The following is a 24255-nucleotide window of genomic DNA, read 5'->3' as shown; positions in this document are numbered from 1 at the left end:
AACCTTCCTTTTGTGGTCATAAACATTGTGTTTAAATTTCATTGATTTCTATTCACTTTAACTAAAGTTATTGTGCGAAAACCAAGAATAATGCTTATTTGGGCCCTTTTTTGGCCCCTAATTCCTAAACTGTTGAAACCAAAACTCCCAAAATCAATCCCAACCTTTCTTTTGTGGTCATAAACCTTGTGTCAAAATTTCATAGATTTCCATTAACTTAAACTAAAGTTATAGTGCGAAAACCAAGAAAATGCTTATTTGGGCCCTTTTTGGCCCCTAATTCCTAAAATGTTGGGACCAAAACTCCCAAAATCAATACCAGCCTTCCTTTTATGGTCATAAACCATGTGTTAAAATTTCATAGATTTCTATTCACTTTTACTAAAGTTAGAGTGCGAAAACTAAAAGTATTCGGACGACGACGACGACGACGCCAACGTGATAGCAATATACGACGAAAATTTTTTCAAAATTTGCGGTCGTATAAAAACCATAAGTATAGATGTCAATACATCATGTTCAGTAATGCTTTAAAATATAACAAATAAAATTAATAAGAGAACCTTTATAAAGACTCAATTTAGCTTTAATACCCTTCAAATACATTTTGTAGTACCAGAAAAAATCTTTTTCTATGTCCTAAATGTAAAGTCATTCAAATGATTTAAGTGCTAATTGGATCCCTGCATATTTGAAGTGACAAAGTTGTTATGCCTGCTTGATATTTTTCAAGCATACATCTTTATACTTCTGTTCATAATTCTACCCTATTTAAAGAAATACATAAATTTTATCACAGTCATAAAGATATTATCAACATTCAAGTATTCATCCCTTTGCTCAACATACTGACATAGATTTTATGCCCAACAAAAGCACAAATGAACTCAAATAACTTCAACTAAACAAGAGGCTCTCAAGAGCCTGAATCGCTCACCTTAATTCTTTTGGTTAAATCTCTCATCAATGATTATTTTGGCTTTTCAATTTATTTAAATGTTTTTTGGATCATCCTATTTTCTTCAAAAGCCAAAAAAAATAATCATTTTCTCCTATGTTCTATTTTAGCCATAGGAGCTATGTTTCTTGACATACAAGGAAATAAAATATAAAATTTATACTAAATACTCTGAAACTCATTTAGCCTAAGTTTGGCTGAAATTGATACAGCAGTTTCAAAGAAGAAGATTTTTTAAAGTAAGTCAACATGATGAACAAATTGCGAAAAAAGTCCTTAAAGGGCAATAACTCCTTAAGGGGTCAATAGACAATTTTGGTCAAATTGACTTAATTGAAGATCTTACTTTGCTGAACATCATTGCTGTTTACAGTTTATTTCTATCTATAATTATATTCAAGATAATAAACAAAAACAGCAAAGTTTCCTTAAAATTATCAATTCAGGGGCAGCAACCCAACAACAGGTTGTCTGATTCATCGGAAAATTTAAGGGCAGATACATTGTAGATATTGACCTGATAAACAATATAACCCCAGGTCAGATTTGCTCTAAATGCTTTGGTTTTTGAGTTATAAGCCAAAAACTGCATTTGACCCCTATGTTCTATTTTTAGCAATGGCGACCATGTTTGTTGATAGATCATAACTTCGGATACAATTTACAAACTAGATACCCTAAGGAACATTCAGTTAAAGTTTGAAAGTATTTTGCCCAGTAGTTTCAGAGGAGAAGATTTTTGTAAAAGATTACTAAGATTTACGAAAAATGGTTAAAAATTGACTATAAAGGGCAATAACTCCTAAAGGGGTCAACTGATCATTTCTGTCATGTTGACTTATTTGTAAATCTTACTTTGCTGAACATTATTCCTGTTTAAAGTTTATCTCTATCTATAATAATATTCAAGATAATAACCAAAAACAGCAAAATTTCCTTAAAATTACAAATTCAGGGGCAGCAACCCAACAACGGGTTGTCTGATTCATCTAAAAATTTCAGGGCAGATAGATCTCGACCTGATAAACAATATTACCCCATGTCAGATTTGCTCTAAATGCTTTGGTTTTTGAGTTATAAGCCAAAAACTGCATTTTACCCCTATGTTCTATTTTTAGCAATGGTGACCATGTTTGTTGATAGATCAAAACTTCGGATACAATTTACAAACTAGATACCCTAAGGAACATTCAGTTAAAGTTTGAAAGTATTTGGCCCAGTAGTTTCAGAGGAGAAGATTCTTGAAATAGTTTACGACGACAGACGACGGACGACAGACGACAGATGACAGACGACAGACGACAGACGACGACGGACGCCAAGTGATGGCATAAGCTCACTTGTCCCTTCGGGACAGGTGAGCTAAAAAGCAACAAATGAGGTCAAATAACTAAAAAAGCAACAAATGAGGTCAAATAACTAAAAAAGCAACAAATGAGGTCAAATAACTAAAAATACACAAATGAGGTCAAATAAAATCAACTGAAACCTTCCACTTTGATGGAAACATAACGATTAGAACCAAGCATATTGTTAGAATCAAGCGTATTGTTTAAATAACTCTAAGTTCATGAACATAAGATTAAATGAGATGTAATGATTTATGGTATAAGGGTTAAAAATAAATAATACCACATCTGGAATTCTAGCTTGGCGTTTCTTGGTCTTTGATGCAGTAGACACCACTGTAATTCTTGAATTACTTGAACTGGACTGTTGTATGTGATCTCCCTTAGATTTGTTGTGTGACAGAGTTGGTTGATGCTGAAATGTAGTGGCTGTTATAATTGATGATGATGATGACCAATACATAAAATTCCACTAAACTCACATACTGTGTCTGTGAATATCATGCTACAAATTAATGTAAATCAACTAATTTTCAAGAGCGATTTATTTTTATACGACCGCAAATTTTGAAAAAAATTTCGTCGTATATTGCTATCACGTTGGCGTCGTCGTCGTCGTCGTCGTCGTCGTCGTCGTCGTCGTCGTCGTCGTCGTCGTCGTCCGAATACTTTTAGTTTTCGCACTCTAACTTTAGTAAAAGTGAATAGAAATCTATGAAATTTTAACACAAGGTTTATGACCATAAAAGGAAGGCTGGTATTGATTTTGGGAGTTTTGGTCCCAATATTTTAGGAATTAGGGGCCAAAAAGGGCCCAAATAAGCATTTTCTTGGTTTTCGCACTATAACTTTAGTTTAAGTTAATAGAAATCTATGAAATTTTGACACAAGGTTTATGACCACAAAAGAAAGGATGTGATTGATTTTGGAAGTTTTGGTTTCAACAGTTTAGGAATTAGGGGCCAAAAAAGGGCCCAAATAAGCATTATTCTTGGTTTTCGCACAATAACTTTAGTTAAAGAAAATAATAATCAATGAAATTTAAACACAATGTTTATGACCACAAAAGGAAGGTTGGTATTGATTTTGGGAGTTTCGGTCCCAACAGTTTAGGAATTAGGGGCCAAAAAGGGACCCAAATAAGCATTTTTCTTGGTTTTCGCACCATAGCGTTAGTATAAGTAAATAGAAATCTATGAAATTTAAACACAAGGTTTATGACTATAAAAGGAAGGTTGGTATTGATTTTGGGAGTTTTGGTCCCAACAGTTAAGGAAAAAGGGGCCCAAAGGGTCCAAAATTAAACTTTGTTTGATTTCATCAAAATTGAATAATTGGGGTTCTTTAATATGCCGAATCTAACTGTGTATGTAGATTCTTAATTTTTGGTCCCGTTTTCAAATTGGTCTACATTAAGGTCCAAAGGGTCCAAAATTAAACTTAGTTTGATTTAAACAAAAATTGAAACCTTGGGGTTCTTTGATAGGCTGAATCTAAAAATGTACTTAGATTTTTGATTATTGGCCCAGTTTTCAAGTTGGCCCAAATCGAGGTCCAAAATTAAACATTGTTTGATTTCATCAAAAATTGAATAATTGGGGTTCTTTGATATGCCAAATCTAACTGTGTATGTAGATTCTAAATTTTTGGTCCAGTTTTAAAATTGGTCTAAATAAAAGTGCAAAGGGTCCAAAATTAAACTAAGTTTGATTTTAACAAAAATCAAATTCTTGGGCCTCTTTGATATGCTGAATCTAAACATGTACTTAGATTTTTGATTATGGGCCCAGTTTTCAAGTTGGTCCAAATCAGGATCTAAAATTATTATATTAAGTATTGTGCAATAGCAAGTCTTTTCAATTGCACAGTATTGTGCAATGGCAAGAAATATCTTATTTCACAATATTGTGAAATAGCAATTTTTTTTTTAATTAAGAGTTATCTTTCTTTGTCCAGTAAAGTAAGCAAGAAATATCTGCAAGAATTTTTTTTAATTGGAGTTATCTTTCTTTGTCCAAAATCAACTTAAATCTTCGTTATATACAATATACAATGTATATTCACTTTTTACTACCAACTGATAAATTTAAATAATCTTTACCATTCAGTGATAACAAGCAGTTTTTATACATCTTAATATTTTATGATGTATTTAAATGAGTATTAATTGTTGCAAACTCCATTAGAATATCTTAATTGAAATTAGTTTTGGAATAAGGGAAAGGGGGATGTGATTTAAAAAAATTGGGTTCAATTTTTCTCATTTGAAATTTCATAAATAAAAAGAAAATTTCTTCAAACATTTTTTTGAGAGGATTAATATTCAACAGCATAGTGAATTGCTCTAAGAGAAAATAAAAATTTTAAGTTCATTTGAATACATTCATTCTGTGTCAGAAACCTATGCTGTGTCAACTATTTAATCACAATCCAAATTTAGAGCGGACTCCAGCTTGAATGTTGTGTCCATACTTGCCCCCAACTGTTCAGGGTTCAACCTCTGCGGTCGTATAAAGCTACGCCCTGCGGAGCATCTGGTTGTGAGTTTGGTGAGTAGAAAATAACGCAAATATGTTGTAAATCTAGGATATTTCCTTATTTAGATATATCAAGTTTATTTGAAAATTGTGAAATTAAATCGGCACGAAGTGGACAAGAAAGGGTTAAATGCAAAATAATGTATTTATGAAAATAGGCTCCAGTTTCACATAAAAAAATTGGCAAAACTTTTAGGAATTTTTGTTCCTCATGACTGCTCTCGATCTTCAACTTCTTACTTTATTTGGCTTTTTACAATTTTTTTAGTCGAGTATCACTGATGAGTCTTTTGTAGACAAAACTTGCATCTACAACAAATATAAAATTTCAATCCTTCAATCCTGGTATCTATAATGAGTTTATTTATCTCCTCAAATTAAAGTTGCTAATTTCAACATTATGAAATTTTTGCCCTGTCCGATTTTCTCTTTTTGTGGTAGTTTTTAGATAAGACAAAAATTGCATTTGACCTCAATGGTCTATTTTTAGCCATGTTGGTTTGGAAAGTCAAGTCATTTGAAACATCTGTACAACTACATGACTATACACCAATGATGATTGGGCCAAGTTAAGTTAAATTTGGTCCATTTGTTTCAGAGGAGATATTTTTTTATAAAAGTTAACAGACAATGTCCTATGACAAGTGATGGGCCAGGTGAGCTAAAAAGACATTACTATGGTAACTGACTAAACACTGGCTAACGATTGATAAAAATAACAACAATATCAGATGAACCATGTCAGACACACTCACAATCATACCATAAACCAAATATAATTGACCCATTGTTTATAGTATCGAATAAAATGACAAAACAATAAAAATTTAACCCTTGACAAATGAACCTTGAAAATGAGGTAAAGGACTGTCAGGTAATCATGTCACCTTTGAATCATTCCATACTCGAATATAGTATACATATTGCTTATAGTATCTAAGATAAAGACTTGATCAAGAAAACGTAACCTGATCACTGATCCATGAAATGAGGTTAAGGTCAGGTGAATCCTGTCTGAGAGATAGGATCCCATAAACCAACATATAGTTATCTAATCACTCATAATAAGTCAGAAATTTTACATTAATGAATAAAAAAAATGTACATTGAGCATACATTTTTAAAAACCAAATGTGAAGAGGTTCATTCCCCCTGACCCTGGATACTACAATAAGATACAGCACATTAACTCAACATACAATCATCAAACCATTTTTCTTATCTTTTTTTCAATTTTAAGTAATTGTAATCAAGAAATATAACTCATGAAAGGTAAAATTGAAAATAGTCAATATCATCCTTGACCTTAATTAGGTCAATGGCAGTCACCGGTAACAACATATTAAATTTAATAAACAGCTGCGCCATGAGCGCATGATACGCCCAACGTCTTGTGTGGAAGTTTTATGCAATAATCATAAATAGTTTCTGAGAAAGTTTTAAGCAATAACCATATATTGTTTTTGAGACACGGCGGGACATGTGAAACCCCCAACCCTGTTTTTTTTTTACAAAAAACTAAATATCACTAAAATAAAATTTTTAATCATCACCAAAAAGTATACAGATCTTTAGATTAATATAACAAAGAAGTGTGTAAAGTTTTAAGCAATAATCATAAATTATTTTTGAGATACGGCGCAACATGTAAAAAAAACCTCCCCTGTTTAACAAAATACTCAATAACTCCAAAATAAAGTTTTAAATCATCACCAAAAAGTATACAGATCTTTAGATTAATATAACAAAGAAGTGTGTAAAGTTTTAAGCAATAATCATAAATTGTTTTTGAGATACGGCACAACATGTAAAAAAAACCTCCCCCTTTTTTACAAAATACTCAATAACTCAAAAATAAAATTTTGAATCATCACCAAAAAGTATACAGATCTTTAGATTAATATAACAAAGACATGTATAAAGTTTTAAGCAATAATCATAAATCGTTTTTGAGATATGGTGTGACATGTATAAAACCCCTCCCCCTTTTTTACAAAATACTCAATAACTCAAAAACAAAATTTTGAATCATCACCAAAAAATATACAGATATTAAGATTAATATAACTAAGAAGTGTTTAAAGTTTTAAGCCATAATCAAGAATCGTTTTTGAGATACGGTGCTCAAAAAGTTTTTATCTTATTTTCACCAAAAAGTATACAGATCATTTGACCATCATAAGAATCAACTATGTTAAGTTTCATGACATTTGGATAAGTCGTTCTCAAGTTACGGTGCGACATGTTTACGCCGGACAGGCAGACGGACGGACACCGGACATTTGTATATCATAATACGTCCCGTCAAAATTTTGACGGGCGTATAAAAACCATAGGATGGAAATTTCTTTAGTAATTGCACATAAACTATATCAGTCACTTTCTGCCCAAGCAATAATTGGAATTTTTCCAGTAAATCAAATTTAAAAAAAGAAACCAAAACCAGCTAGAAAAGACTTCAAATAAAGAAATATAAATTTTTAAACTGGCACGCATAAAAAAAAACCACTGTAACCATATAGGTTAAGAGAGCCGTGGTGTAGTGGTTAGTGCATCGGACTACTAACACAAAGGTTCCTGGTTCGATTCCCGTTTCGGATGAAAATTTCAGGAACTCAATTTTCGGCTCTCTCTTGACACCATTTGCGAGTATGGTCTTAAGGAAACGATGATAGTCCGTCGGAAGGGGACGATAAATGGCTGACCCGTGTTAAGAGAGAGCCATATCTCTTGCACGTTAAAGACACCCTTGTAGATTTCGAAAAAGAGTAGGCTAATGCCGCTACAAGGCAGCACTCGCACCCGCAAAGTGGAAAGGGATTAATATAAGTTGCAAAACTTGTTTCCCAATCCACCCGTAATAAATATGTTTAAACTAACCATATAGGCTGTACTTACCAATGAAGATGATGATGATGAAGTTGATGCTGAATGTAATTTAGCTGCCTCCTCTAATGCTTTCTTTCTCATCTCCAAAAATCTGTTGTGCATGACTTGTGCTGGGGAAAGCTTTGAGTAAGGCTTTTCCCGAATTTTTCTTTTGACCTATAAAAAAAAAGCATAAGCCTAGTTTGTTTTGTCCTACTTACTGGATGAAATCAAAATTCGTCTGACAGTCAAAGACCAGTAATTCTAGAATAACAAACTAAAATATTAAAAATCAGAAGAGTGTTTCCTTTAGAATAATAGTATGAAGGTTAGAGAAAATTAATCTAACTGAAGCATAAAGTAGTTAGTAAGCAATATAGTGATAAATTAATTTGAAATTTCTTTATGCTGCATCAGCACAAAATGATTTTAGCATGTGATGTTTTGACAAATTGCCTTAAATCTGATGTTAAAAGTCACATAAATCTTGAATGACAAATGAAAAAAAAAATCCAAATTATCTGCAAAGACTTCTTTTTATCTGAATCCCAACAACAGTTTAAAGTTCTAAGTTCTAAGTAAACTTTCTGAATCTGATGGCTAATTCCTGTAATTTGAAACAACCAACAAAAGATCATGAATGAGGGGCTGGCCGAAATTCTCCTAGGAAATGAGACAATTTCTGATACAAATGCATACCAAATATTATTGACCTAGCAATGCCTAACCTACCCAACAAAACACTCAAGTATCACATTTTAGGGATTTGGTGAAAGTGAGACAAGAATTATTGTAGAATAACATGAATAAGAGATTATAAGTTTGTAAAACGAGTGATTTGATAATCAGCAACACTATAATGGTTACTGTGAGAGTCTTGGTACTTGAATTTTAGAAGTTAAGGTCATAAGATGGTCTGAAAGTCATCCTTTCCAAACAAATTAGAAACATCACTCTTTAAGGCCTTAGTACCATTTAAATGTTAATCCCGCTGCAATTGTTTGCACCTGTCCTTAGTCAGGATTCTGATGTACAGTAGATGTTGTTTGTTTATGTAATTTATACGTGTTTTGTTTCTCGTTTTTTTATATAGATTAGACCGTTGGTTTTCCCGTTTGAATGGTTTTACACTAGTAATTTGGGTCCCTTAATAGCTTTCTGTTCGGTGTGAGCCAAGGCTCTGTGTTGAAGGCCGTACATTGACCTATAATGGTTTACTTTTATAAATTTGTTACTTGGATGGAGAGTTGTCTCATTGGCACTCACACCACATCTTCCTATATCTACTTGCAGATAAACTTTCTTTTTTTTTAACACAATTAAATTATAATAAATAATTATCAACATCAAAAATGAGCTTCTGGATGTAAGCAAACAACAATCAATGAATCAAATTGAACTGGTAAGCAGCTGATATGCAGCTTGAGACAATAGTTAGAAATAAAGCAGTTGCTTAACTCTCAAGTATTGTTGATGCATAATATTTTATCTGTACTTCAAAGTGATAACATACATATTTTCCTCTGAAATAGGTTGTTTTTCATCGAACTATTTTGCTAAAGTAATCGAAATGTAATCGAAAAGTAATCGATGATTACATCCCAATTTTTTGCTGTAATCGATTAAATTACGATTACATGTAATTGAAAATGTCTTCGATTACAGATTACTGTAGATAACTTGGAAAAATGTAATCAATTACAATCGATTACGATTACAGATTACGATTACCCCATCCCTGGCTGGAAATAAACTGTGTATGAGTGGATACATTGCTCCATCAACCATTGCATGAAAAGTGTATAGTTATAATCTCGGACAGGTGTAAAATGTATCATCACCATATACAAGGTTCCTGACTGTACTTAAAGATCTCTGCCACCAACACCAACTAAAACTTCAGCCTACCACTATCTTCCTGGACTACAAAGTCGCCATCTGAAATTCAGTATACTCTGTATTTCCTGGCATCAACGCAAAAGGCTGTTTCTGCCACTACACGCAATGCATCTGGAGAAAAGCACAAGAAAGTGGACTTCAGGTTCCATACAAGGATAACAACAATATTCATCAACTTGTACGCCGTGCCACTGTACTTCCAGTTATACCCTTTGCTGAGGTTGAAGATGTGTGGTTTAATGCCCTCGTGCCGCTGTACTTCCAGTTATACCCTTTGCTGAGGTTGAAGATGTGTGGTTTAATGCCCTAACAGACATAGATCAGATTGATACCAACATCAACTACACAGCCTTACAGACTATGTAACAACATACTGGGTTGAACAGAACAGTGACCTTTGGAACCACTACTTAACACAAGGACCAAGGACAGCAAATCATCTAGAGGGATGGCATAGCAAGCTGAAGAAACATGTCACGCATCCACATCCAAACATCTTTCAACAAATTAAACTTCTGAAACATAAGGAAGCCTTCAACGCCCTGACCATGATCCAGTATGCAGCCAGTGGGAAGAGAGTGGCTCTTTAAAAGAAGTATGTAGAAATCAACAACAGATTAGACCAACTTAAGGTTAGACACCGCAACAAGGAAGTCACAACAGTAGAGTTTGGTGATGCAGCCTCCCACCTTCTTCACGTGGAATAGATTGATAAACTTTAATAGACTTGTATACAGTGATTGTCTAATGTTTGTGCTACAATGTGCGATTTTATTTAGTGCTGTTGTATAATTTATTTTTATATTATATAGATATAGGAAGATGTGGTGTGAGTGCCAATGAGACAACTCTCCATCCAAATAACAATTTAAAAAGTAAACCATTATAGGTTAAAGTACGGCCTTCAACACGGAGCCTTGGCTCACTCCGAACAACAAGCTATAAAGGGCCCCAAAATTACTAGTGTAAAACCATTCAAACGGGAGAACCAACGGTCTAATCTAGACTGTCCCTTTGGTATCTAGACTGTCCCTTTGGTATCTAGACTGTCCCTTTGGTATCTTTCGTCCCTCTTCTATATAAACAAAACGAGAAACGAGAAACATGTATATATTACATAAACAAACGACAACTACTGTACATCAGATTGCTTGAATCTAGTTAAATTTGTGTTATAAAAGTAATAAAAATAATTTACTTATACTTTTTATTTTTTGTTTTAATTTCTTTCATATTTATTTTGTTAAAAAAAACAGAATTCATAGATGCAAAAATAACTTATTACCTGTTCTAATAAAAAAACACTGGTCAATTAACAGTTGATTAAAAAATGTTTGTATAGTATAATCCTTTGTTTGCACAAGTTTTCCTCCTATTCCCACATGAAATTTTACCTTTTCTTACCAGATTTATAAAAAGTGGGAATAGAGGGAATGAACTGTTTATTTTAACCTGTATTTGAAGGAAAATATAAATAAAATATCAGATATTTGTTTTTGAATCAATTCAGCTCACATAAATTATTTCATTTCTATACTAATAGGACAAAGACGACAATTCTTTCGAATCACAGCACTGTCATGACTGTGTAGGGAAATATTTGCTGTTCCCATAAAAAAAGGTAAAAGATACCAAAGGGACATAACAACTCAAAAGTCGAAAATTAACCAACAACACCATAGCAAAAAGGAGAAGACCAAAAGGCAAACAAGAGCCTACATGTACAAATCACAACAGAGAAAACTAAAGACTGAGCAACACAAACACCACCAAAGCATTTGAAGAGCCTGTTACATGTACAATGCACTCAATTTTCTAGTTTCCAACAAAATTGAATTTCTACATCTATAACCATGAAAACAGTTTTCAACAAATTAGACAATATTTGCATTTCAGCCATTTGACCGTAGGTGTTCTATTGCATTAGAGACCAAGTTGGTTAGTACAAGAGATCATGACACACATTTTTATAGATAAATGTACCTCAGTGATGATTATGTTTAAGTTTGGTTCCAATTGGCCAAGAATTTCAAAAAGAGAAGATTTATTAAAAGTTTACAGACAACAAACAGCAGACAATGGTGGACACCAAGTAAACAAGAATGTGTCCAAAGTACACAGATGCCCCACTGGCACAATCATTTTCCATGTTCCATGGACCGTGAAATTGGGGTCAAAAATCTAATTTGGCTATAAAATTAAAAATATCATATCATAAGCATCAAGTGTACTAAGTTTCAAGTTGATCGGACTTCAGCTTCATCAAAAACTACCTTGACCAAAAACTTTAACCTGAAAATCCCACTTTCATTTTATACATTGTATGTTCAGTTGACCGTGAAATTGGGGTCAAAAGTCTAATTTGGCTTCAAAATTAGAAAGATCATATCATAAGCAACAAGTGTACTAAGTTTCAAGTTGATTGGACTTCATCTTCATCAAAAACTACCTTGACCAAAAACTTTAACCTGCGGACGATTGAAGGAACGAACGGACAGAGCCACAGACCAGAAAACATAATGCTCCTCTACTATCGTAGGTAGGGCATAAAAAGGAGCAATCAAATACTGTAAATTCAGAAATAATAACGAGGTTTTTATCAATGTGATTATGCAACTTGGTGAGTATGGCAATACATGTAATAAGAACTCATATTCTGATATCTGGTGCATATATTGCAGCTTTTCCTGATGTTGCAATGATTAACCTTGCAATTCAAGTCCATTCTCCAAAAATCCCAATAATTTCTGAATTTACAGTATCAAAATTAGAAAACAATATGGTTGAAAACAAACAGCAGCCCCTAAAACACTTCCATAGAAAACTCCACAACAGCCAAACTAATCACGATAATCATGATAATGTCATTAAAATATTTGAAGAAATTACCTCAACTTTACCATTGGTTACCATGTGCAAAGGCCACACTTAAAAATATTTTGGTTTGTCCAAACCCTACCTAAAGGTTGAAACAGTGGGTAGTTAGTCATTTTCTTCTTTTTTTTAACAAAGAGAAAGTAAAAAGTAAAATGTTTTTTTAGTTTTCAGGCCTATCTGATTAAAAAAAAACTTTTTTACATCAACACAATAAATGATATTGAGTAGACAGCTATTTTTTGGGAAGGTAGGGTTAGAGCAAACAAACATATCTTTTTTATGGCCTTACCATGTTTACAATTTGGAATCCTTGCTTCCTTATAAGCAGCAACCCACTATCAAGGAATTCATTATTAGAAGTACAAGCCCTGAACTATCTCCTTAGTAATTCTATTGATAGATATTAATAGATTACCTCTTTTGAGTTTGTACTATGAGCTACTCTTTTTTTACTTGAAATTATCATAGGTTCTTCATTCTTTGTTGTCTCAGGAGGTGTTTTCTATAATAAAAAGTAAACAATGATAACAAAATTAAGTATTCTGTCATTTTTTTAACATGGCATTCAGCTGTATAGTGACAGTTATAATTAGTATTAAATAAATGAATACATCCGCTAGTAATTCAAAACTGTTAAACTGTTACTAGTAAAAAAATGTAATTGTTACTGTGACAACGTTCTATGTACCACACACGAGTAAGTACATGATTTATTAAGGTTCTGTTAGGATTATAATCATTCTGTAACTGAAGTTTGATTGTGTTTGAATTATATAATAAATAATAGTAAGTTTTTACTTTGAGTCTGCTTTCATATATATGTAGCATTGGATTCCACTACTTTCAAACTTTATTTCCATCAACATGATCAATTGAACAAATTTTTACAGATTTTCATTGCCCATTATAACACGTACACAAGGTGTAAGAAATTTATTGAAAACAAAATATTAATGCTCATAAGAGCAGTGTGCCTATTTCTTTGTATAATAACAATTTAAGTTTACTAAATAAAATTGAGAATGGAAATGGGGAATGTGTCAAATAGACAACGACTCAACCAAAGAGCAGACAACAGCCGAAGATCACCAATGGGTCTAGTTCAAAGTTCAAACTTAATTCCAAGTAATAAATAAACCATGTTTTTAAAGAGGTTTAGCGAGCTACAAAACCAAGTATAATCTTCCATTTTCAACACTAGGAAATGCCTGTACCAAGGCAGGAATATGACAGTTGTTTTCCATTCCTTAGATGTGTTTGAGCTTTTGATTTTGCAATTTTGTTAAGGACTTTCTGTTTTGAATTTCCGTTGGACAAGTTGGATTTCAATATTTTTGTTATTTCACTGTTTCCATACTAAAATTTCAATCAATGCACATCCAATATATTTAGTATAAATACATCATAAACAGATGACCTTGTCTAATCATTAATGACAGAATGTAAGTATTGACAGCTAGTGTTTATAACTATATAGCCATACAAATCATGTATAGCTATATAGTTATAAACAAATTATGCTTTAATTTATTAACAAAATCTATGTCATGTATGTCATGTATGTTAGTACCATTGAAGACAATATATTCAAAGATCTTACTAGAGACTAGAGTTTGACTAAAGCAAGCACCACTATCCACTTCATTTGTCATGTTTGTAGCCTACAAGCGCAAGCAAATAGTAGGGGGCTGGCATGGACCATAATTCTAAACAATATCAAGACAATCTTAACAAAATTCTATAAACTAGATCTTTTACTTGACATGATAAGACTATATATACCAATTATTATTGATTATCAAAGCAATATCTTCAAGTAAGAAGAAAAAAGTGTACAAAAACTTATTTGCCAGACGAAGGGGATGGAAGAACTAACTACATTGTCAATGGATAGATCTCAACCTTCTTAACATGTCAATTTTTATTATTTACAACAGTTTTCATAATAATTGATAAATTTGCATTTTACCCATATGTTCTATGCAAAAATGCCTTGGTTGGCAGGCAGAGTATTGGACATGTTTATAAACTAGATACCCCTGTGGTGATTGTGGCAATGATTGGTTAAATTTTGACCAGCAGTTTCAGTATTAAAGATTATTGTAAAAGCTTTTGGTCAGATGACCTATAACCACAAACTGAAAATATCTATGTTGACACCAACAATGCCAGAGTCATGAGAATGTAGGATCCTTATGTCTAACTTCTGCTAAAACATGTTGCAGGCTCTACAATAAGTGAGTGTTAGTTTTTAACTGCTTAGTTTACTGTACTTAACTGAATGAGAATTGAATGATAAGATAAAGATTCAATACTACCTTTAAGTTGCGCTTTGTGTTTGAATGTTCTGATGCTTTAAATATTTGTAAGCATTCATCATATGTATCATCATCTGACAAGTCTTCTGCATGTATCAATGGGTGGTGCTCTAAATCAGAATCATCGAGGATTTCTTTATCACTGTCTTCACCAAACAAATCCACATTAATATCAACAATTTGTTGACTGTCTGTTGATGTTCTTTGTGCAGTTACTTTACATAGAACCTCAGATTTCTTACTTCCTGTTGAACTATATTTGAATTTCTGTTCATCACTTTTTCTTTTAATACTTGGCTCCTTGCTATTATTGGCTAACTTCTGCTGTTGTACATCCAATGTTAACTTTCGATGTGAATTTTTTTCAGAGTGATTCTCGTCAGATTTTTTAGACTTGTCATGAGAATTTGCTAGAGAATGTTTGCCAGATTTGTTATCTTTCATGTCTTTGTGAGATTTATTAGAATGATGATCCTTATGAGACTTACTAGAATGGTTCTTCACTTCTGACTTTGAATCTTTACTTTTTTCACCACTATCATGACTATGACCACTAACTTTCCTATTTGAATTTGGCTGTTCTGTGGTGTGTTTAGATTCTGATTTATTCTTACTAGAACTCCTGTTAGAACTAGGTTTCTTGTCTGATTCCCCACTTTTATCAGCTGTTTTAGATTTTAGTTTTTGATCAGAAGATTTTTCTCCTTTAGAAGACTTTTGAGAGCTGTGAGATTTCTGAGAACTAGACCTACTTTTATGAGACTTTGATAAATAATGTTTTCCAGTATCTTTATCACATTTATCATGTTTATGGGAACTATCTGATTTTTTATGAATACTGCTATCAGAATTTTTTTTAGTCTGTTTTAACTCTGTTAGTGACTTATTTCCACTTTTTTTCTCTTTTTTTTCGGATGTTGTTATATTTTTTTCATCATTTCCTTCCTCTTTGTTTAAACATATTGTTCTACTCTTCTGTAAATCATCAAATGAGGATTCCTCTGGATTACTCAATAAAAGATTTTCAAAGTATTTAACATCTTTCATCACATTAGTATCAACAGATAGAAGGTCATCTTTTACATTTTCACCGACTGGGGCAGTTAATTTTTGTTCAGAAAGTATATCTTTGTCACAATTTCCTTGATATGAACTGCTCTCTGTAGGTGAATACTGCTCTTCAATTTTATCCTTTTCATTTTCACTTTCTTCACTTCCACTACTAAATTTTGATACATCAAATTCATAACTAGTTTTACGTGCAAGCTTTGCTGGACGAATATTTGTTGGCTCATAACTTAATATTCTCTTTGGAGCTGAAGGCAATGAATGTGATGCAGTTACTTGATTTGTAGAAAAGTTTTTCTCTGGATCATACTGGTTCAAATTTTCAATTTGAGAATGTTCTATCTCTGAAGTTTTGTCCAAATTGCTTTTCTTCAACTCTGCAATAGGAGTTGGATTGTATTCCGGAACATTATTTGTGATACTTGTTGTGTTAGATCCATTGTATACAGGCTTTCCTGTATATTTATTGATAGTAGCTGAATCACCACCATTACTTGGCCCTTCAACTTCATAGGTCTCTTGTTTAAAGTCCTCATATATAGGATCTCCTGTATATTTGTTGTAGCCAATTATGTTCCTTGGTGTGTCCTTAGAAGAATCACCTTCACCTTTTTTGCTATTAACATCGCTCTGAATAGAAGAGTTTGAAGACCAAGGTTTATCAACCAAGCTATCAATATATACTGAGTTGCTTGCAGATTTCTGCACTTTTCCTACAAATAGAAAACTCATTTTAATTAGTTTTATAAATAGTTAATTTGTTTGACAAATTGATGCTTGTCAACGTAAATATAAGAAGATTTAATATGAATGACAATGAAACTACACGCCATCACAGAAAGACATAAAAGTAAGAAACTATAGGTACTTCAATAATGAGCAAAACCCTGACTAGATAGCAAGCTATAAAAGGCCATGAAATGTAAAAGAATTCAAATGACAACCACTGAATTACAGCTCCAAGCTCCTGACTTTGGACTTGCACACATAGAATGTGGTGGGGTGAAACCCATTAGCAGATGCCCAACCCCTAACCTTGGAAGGTGATGCAACAGTTCAATAAAAACACAGAGTTCCATAATTCCCCCATTGCAACATATTTGATTTATCCAAGGCAAAAACTTAAATAAACTGCTTCGCTGAGCACAGCTGGATACGCCTGCATGGGTCCAACCCTGAACAGTTGGGTTAAAAATGGACACAATATTCAAGCTTGATACAGGATTGTAATTGAATATTTGACACATATTATAGGTTTCTGAATAAATGTAGTCAAAGAAGTTGAAATTGGTTATATATAAATTCAATTAAAGATTTGTTGCTGTTGTGCAATACACTGTGCTGTTGTACAATACACTGTGCTGTTGTGCAAAACTTAGTAATTCTGTTGTCAGACTATAAACAAATAAAGTTAAATTAATTCTCAACGTCATATTAGAAATTTATGAAAATCAAAAGGGAGCTTAAGCTTACATCAATAGATATAAACAATTCACCAAAGTTTCATGAGAATTGCTGACAGCATTTTTGAAATATTGTCTGAAAACTGGGAAAATCCCCCCTTTTTTAATGAATAAAACCCCATAACTCATAAACTTATGTAAAATGAAAATTTTATAAATTATCAATAAATTAAAACAACTTTTTTTTTAACAAGAGTGCACACGCTGAAATGTCTCGCCTTCTTTACTTATCATTGATATTATGTTGATAGTCCTAAATATAAAGCTTTATTACAACTGTCACATAAACTCAACATTAACCAAGAAAACTAAACATTGATCGATGAACCATGAAAAAGAGGTCAAGGTCAAATAAAACCTGCGCGACTGACATATAGATCATAAAATATTTCCATACACCAAATATAGTTGACCTATTGCATATAGTATTTTAGAAAAAATAGACCAAAACTCAAAAATTTAACTATAACCGATGAACCATGAAAATGAGGTCAAGGTCAGATGACACCTGCCAGTTGGACATGTACACCTTACAATCCTTCCATACACTGAATATACAAGACCTATTGCTTATAGTATCTGAGAAATGGACTTGACCACCAAAACTTAACCTTGTTCACTGAACCATGAAATGAGGTTGAGGTAAATTGAAAACTGTCTGACGGGCATGAGGACCTTGCAAGGTAGGCACATACCAAATATAGTTATCCTATTACTTTAAATAAGAGAGAATTTAACATTAAAAAAAATGTTAACTTTTTTTTTCAAGTAGTCACTGAACCATGAAAATGAGGTCAAGGACATTGGACATGTGACAGACGGAAATTTCGTAACATGAGGCATCTATATACAAAGTATGAAGCATCCAGGTCTTCCACCTTTTAAAATATAAAGCTTTTAAGAAGTGAACTAACACCGCCGCCACCGTCGCCAGATCACTATCCCTATGTCGAGCTTTCTGCAACAAAAGTTGCAGGCTCGACAATAAAACCCTGTAACTTGGAAATGTAAAATGTAAAATTTATAAAAATCAAACAGGAGCTCATGTCAATAGATATAACAATTCACCACAATTTCTTGCAAGTTGGTGAAAGCATTCTTGACATGCTTGAGTTGAGTTATTGTCTAAAAGCTGGAAATCCCCCTTTTTTAAATGAATAAAACCCCATAACTCAGAAACGTCAAATCTAAAATTTATAAAAACAAAAGGGAGCTCACATCAATTAATATGAACAATTCACCAAAGTTATATATGCAAATTGGTTAAAGGGTTTTTGAGTTAATGTCCGACATGTTGACGACGGACGGACGGACAGATAAACAACAGAATACCATAATACGTCCCGTAAATGGGCATATAAAAATACGATATTTCTTTTAATTTAAACAATTAATAATTATCTATGAGAAATGAAGGCTTTAGAGCACATGCAATACAATTTTAATTTTAACTAGTTTTTCCTAGTAGCATACATGTAGCTAGTAATTAATATATTATCAATCCATCAGTGCTTTTCCTTTTGAGAGCCCTATTAACATGCCAATGGTAGGATTTGAATCTTGTATAAATGATTAAAGCTAATTTGAGGGCTGGTCAGAGGGGCCTGATCCCGAAATCCTGGGCTTAAAAACATGAAATCTTGAGGTGCGTAATTTAACAAAATTCATATCCCGACATCCCGAAATTCAAAAAAAAATATTCCCAGATCCCGTAAGGATCAATCCCGAAATCCTGAGCTTAAAAACACCTGATCCCAACGTCCCGAAAAGTCCTGCCTCCCTCTTATCTCTACCCTACTTTCATTTTGGCCAAAAAACTACTTTCACTTTCAACTACAATGTTTTATGGCCCATTTATAGGCATTATGTTTTCTAGTCTGTGTGTCAGTATGTTTGTCCGTCCGTCTGTCTGTCACGCTTCCGGTTAAAGTTTTTGTCGAGGTAGTTTTTGATGAAGTTGAAGTTCAATCAACTCGAAACTTAGTTAATATGTTCCTTATGATTTTATATGATCTATCTAATTTTAATGCCAAATTAGATTTTACCCCATTTCACAGTCCACTGAATATAGAAAATGATAGTGCAGATGTGGCATCCGTATACTATTAACACATTTTTGTTTCCATGTGTTTTACTTATTTCAAAATTTATGCAACTGGTATGACCCCTTAGATAGTAAATAATAATAAGAAAACAGTAGACAGACTACAGAGAGTCTCTATATATTATAGTTGTATAATCGTAGCTTACATGTGGATAAACGTGAAAATTAATTGTCTCTAAGGAGGTATAATAGTTGTGGTTCTTGCGATCTAAAAACCATGATATGGAGAACACTCTGATTGGCTTATTTATTTTTCATTTTTGTAATCTATCCTACAATTGGTTGTTTTTGTGCATGTTTAAAACCGGAAGACTTATCTATGACTAAAAGTCAGTCTGATGACGGAAACAATATCCGGACACCTATTTTGTCGTTTTTCTCCCAAAATAACTCAATCTGAATAATCATAAGAATGGATGACAAATGCAACTATGCATGTTATCTATAGAACACAGAGGCATGATGATTAATGCATTGTGGAAGGAAGAGAAGCGAACACACAAAATGAGGTCTTCTCGTTTAATAGTATAGATTATATATAAGATATAATCTAAACTTACATACGTGTATATGTCATTATGTTTTAAATTTTGGTAAAACTACAAAATTTCTAATTTGCTACTTAGTCCCCTGACTGATTAAACCAAGGGAATAATTGTTTTTCAAAAAATGAACCCCTCCCCCCCTCCCCCCGCCTTAATACAGAAACAATCCCAAAATGGTTAAAATTAGCATCATTAGCAAAATAACTTAAATATTAAAAAAAAAGATTTTGATAAAACACAAATGATGAATGCACTCTTAAAATTTCTACACAACATTGAAAGGATATGTGAGACAACTATCCACCTAAGTTCAAATGAAGTGGATGTAAGTAATTATGGTAAACTGTACAGCCTTCAATTATGAGAAACAAGAATGCACATGCTGAAATGTATTGCCTTCTTTACTAATCAATGATATTATGTTGATAGTCCTAAATATAAAGCTTTATAACTATCACATAAAGTTAACAGCTTATCCTCTGGTTCTAAATGACAATATACTTGGACAAGGGAACATATCGACTACTTCTTCTATTGATATCATGAATATCATTGATAAAAAACAACAAAATAATACGTCTCATGGGAAACGTATCAATCGAAATCAACGAGTTAAAAATCGTATAAATTATACAATTGGTAATCTCTTATCTATATTTAAAAACAATGGTAGGCATCAATTATTATGTAAACTGGGTCAAATACCCATTAGTAAATTACACGATATTTTCAAAGAGTGTGACACCATCTCATTCTTCAGCCCACTGTATGAATATTCTCGTATAATTACAGCTTTTTGCCACCATAGGCTGTTCCCGCATATCGACATACCTGAAGATCATAAACGTCATTTTCTGAAAATTAAATATATTAGCAGAGGTATTGATTTTGTCAACTTATCTAGTATATTTAATGACTCTACCGTCCAAAACTTTATGCCTCTCTATTTTGAAAATATATAACCACCTATAATTTCATACACATACAAAAAAACCAGCAGAAGTTTAATTTTTAATTATACTTCGGTTACATCAGACGTGAATAAATAGATATTAATACTCCCTTAACTTGAAACTATGAATCGTCGAAGTTTAGATATGTTCCCTATGGCCATGTTATTACAGGGGACCTCAATATCGTCCAGGACAAAATTCTTTGGATGTTTTGGATAAACTACGTGCTTTTGATGGTCCTTTTGATTCTGTTGACAGTTTTGATTTTTCTACTCTTTACACTACACTTCCACACTATCTTATCAAACAAAAGTTTTCCTATTTAAAAAAATAGTCGTTTGGTAAAGCTGAATGCAAATATATTTGCTACAACTCATTTAAAGCCATCTTCTCTAATGAGAAAGGTAAATATGCTAGATAATACTTACTGAAGGAGTAATGAGATGATTGAAGCTGTTATTTTTTCTTTGATTATATTTATGTACATTTCGGCAACAAAGTTTATCGACAGGTTGTAGGTATCCCCATGGGCACTAATTGTGCCCCTTTAATAGCAGACTTGATTTTGTACTGTTACGAATCACAGTTTATGACTAAACTCAGTAAAGACCGGTCGAAATTGCATTTATTTGATAAATTCAACAACACTTACCGTTATCTTGATGATATTTTTTCGTTAAATAATCAAGAATTTTCTCATTATACTGCTGAAATTTACCCCAAGGAACTTACTTTAAATAAATCAAATTTATTCGGTAATAACTGTCCTTTCCTGGATTTAGATATTTCGGTTTTAAATGGGAAACTCCACACTAAAATTTACGACAAAAGAGACGATTTTTCGTTCCCTATTGTTAATTTTCTATTTTTAGATGGTGATGTTCCTTTGGCACCATCTTACGGTGTTTATATTTCACAGCTCGTTCCCTATGCCCGTGTCTGTTGTGACGTTTTTGATTTTAACAAACGCAATCTATGTATTACTGGTAAATTATTAAACCAGGGATATCTTTACCATAAATTACTTAAAACCTTTACTAAATTTTTCCATAGACATAAAGATTTGGTTTTGAAGTTTGGTTGTACCTGCAGAACACTTATTTCAAACGGGATAGCACATCCTCATTTTTACGGAAATGTTGTAAACCGTGCCCGGAAATTTAGAAATGATCCATGTAAACTTGTCGCTCCTATAAATAAACTTATTCTAAAAGGTTACCTATTCAACACTGTAATAAGATCATTGAATATTGTTTTTATTGGTATAAATATTGATTTTGTTATCAGTTAATTAAAAGCTAACTAAATATTACTAGTATGTTATATACATATACATATTGATGGATCTACAATCTGTCGATACATGTAACTTGGCATTGCACAAGGTCATGTTTTTCTCTGGCTGTTTATGACGTCTTTACACTAAATCCATTGGATGTTGGATGTGTACAGATTGATAGTTTAGTCTTAGATGCATGATTGTTTTATTAGTTGTTAGTGGCTTTGAACTAGCTGTCAGATAACTGCGAGTACTCTCAGATCTGTTCATTGTGTCTTTTTGTGTTGGAATGTATAAGTTCCCGGCCACGTCCACTTGTATTTTTGTCCATCTGATGAGTTAAGCCTTTTTCATCAGATTTTTATAGGTCGTTCTTATGTTGTACTATTATACCACTGTCCCAGGTTAGGGGGAGGGTTGGGATCCCGCTAACATGTTTAACCCCCCCCCCCCCCCCCCCACATTATTTATGTATGTGCCTGTCCCAAGTCAGGAGCCTGTAATTCAGTGGTTGTCGTTTGTTTATGTGTTACATATTTGTTTTTCGTTCATTTTTTTATATAAATCAGGCCGTTAGTTTTCTCGTTTGAATTGTTTTACATTGTCTTATCAGGGCCTTTTAAAGCTGACAATGCGGTATGGGCTTTGCTCATTGTTGAAGGCCGTACGGTGACATTTAGTTGTTTTGTTTCTGTGTCATTTTGGTCTCTTGAGGACAGCTGTCTCATTGGCAATCATACCACATCATCTTTTTTATATGAACCAAGAAAATGAGGTCAAGGTCATATAAACCAAACAAGAAATACATGTTCACCTTACAATCATTCAATATAGATATTAAATGTAGTTGACCTATTGCTTATAGTTACTGAGAAACAGAATTAACCAAGAAAACTAAACATTAACAAATGAAACATGAAAATGAGGTCAAGGACAGATGAACCATGCCAGGCAGACATGTACAGCTAACAATCATTTCATACACCAAATATAGTTGACCTACATTTGTAATGCATACAGTATAAGAAAAACAGACCAAAACTAAACCAGGTGCTCCGCAGGGCACAGCTTTATACGACCGCAGAGGTCGAACTCTGAACAGTTGGGGCAAGTATGGACACAACATTCATGCTTGATCTTAAAAACCTATTGTGCAATATTGTGCAATTAGAGATTTCTTCTTCAAACTTTTCAAAAATTTGGGATTTGAGAAATTTGGAAAAAAAAAATTGAAAACTTCTACCACCCCCCTTTTTTTTTGGCAATTAGTCCAAAACCTGACATTTCTTTATACATAATTTACAACTAGTGTAAGGAAGGTAAATCCAAACATACCAAACATTGTATGTTAAATATTTTTGAGTTACCTCCCTTACACCATGTACACTGCTTTTAAATTGTCTTAATTGTCCATTGACCAAAAACCTATTTTTTTCCCTTTTTTTGCCTCTAATTCCAAAACATTTTGAGCCATTTCCCCCCAAAATCAATACTAACCATCCCTTCGTGGTATGGAATCTTGTGGTATAATTTCAGAGCGAATCATACACCTTAACACAAGTTATTGTTTGAAAACTACAAAAATGATTATTTTGGGCCCCCTTTTTGTCCCCTAATTCCTAAACCTTTGAGAACCATAACCCCAAAAATCAATCCAAACCTTTTACCTGTGGTATTTAACATTGTGGTACAATTTCAGAGCAATTGAAATACTATTACACAAGTTGATATCCTGAAAGTAGAAAAATACTTGTTTTGGGCCCCTTTTTGCCCCTTATTCCAAAACAGTTTGGACCATTATCCTCAAAATCAATCTCAAACTTCCTCTTGAGGTATTGAACCTTTTTATAAAATTTCATAGAGATCCATTCACTTAAACTAAAGTTATTGTCCAGACACCAAATGTGTCTTCGGAGGACGCCAACGATGACGCAGACGACGACATCATCCCATTATACGAATGCAAAAATATTTTGCAGTCATATTAAAACTTAACTATAACCACTGAACCATGAAAATGAGGTCAAGGCCAGATGG

At 33.0% G+C, this 24255-nt stretch overlaps 1 protein-coding gene across 1 annotated transcript in view; it reads right to left on the bottom strand.

Annotated features, from left to right (window-relative positions):
* Positions 1 to 24255, bottom strand: part of LOC134725345 (RNA exonuclease 1 homolog) — a 60680-nt gene that overhangs the window by 34862 nt on the left and 1563 nt on the right. Inside the window, exons 2-5 of the mRNA XM_063589079.1 lie at positions 14807 to 16587; positions 12904 to 12990; positions 7743 to 7889; positions 2591 to 2722 (exon numbers count right to left, since the gene is read on the bottom strand). Of these exons, the coding sequence (XP_063445149.1) occupies positions 2591 to 2722; positions 7743 to 7889; positions 12904 to 12990; positions 14807 to 16587 (2147 nt within the window). The remainder of the gene's footprint in view (positions 1 to 2590; positions 2723 to 7742; positions 7890 to 12903; positions 12991 to 14806; positions 16588 to 24255) is intronic.

Source organism: Mytilus trossulus, chromosome 1, assembly GCF_036588685.1.
Source record: "Mytilus trossulus isolate FHL-02 chromosome 1, PNRI_Mtr1.1.1.hap1, whole genome shotgun sequence".
NCBI lineage: Eukaryota > Metazoa > Mollusca > Bivalvia > Mytilida > Mytilidae > Mytilus > Mytilus trossulus.
This window is presented reverse-complemented; position numbering and strand designations above follow the sequence as displayed.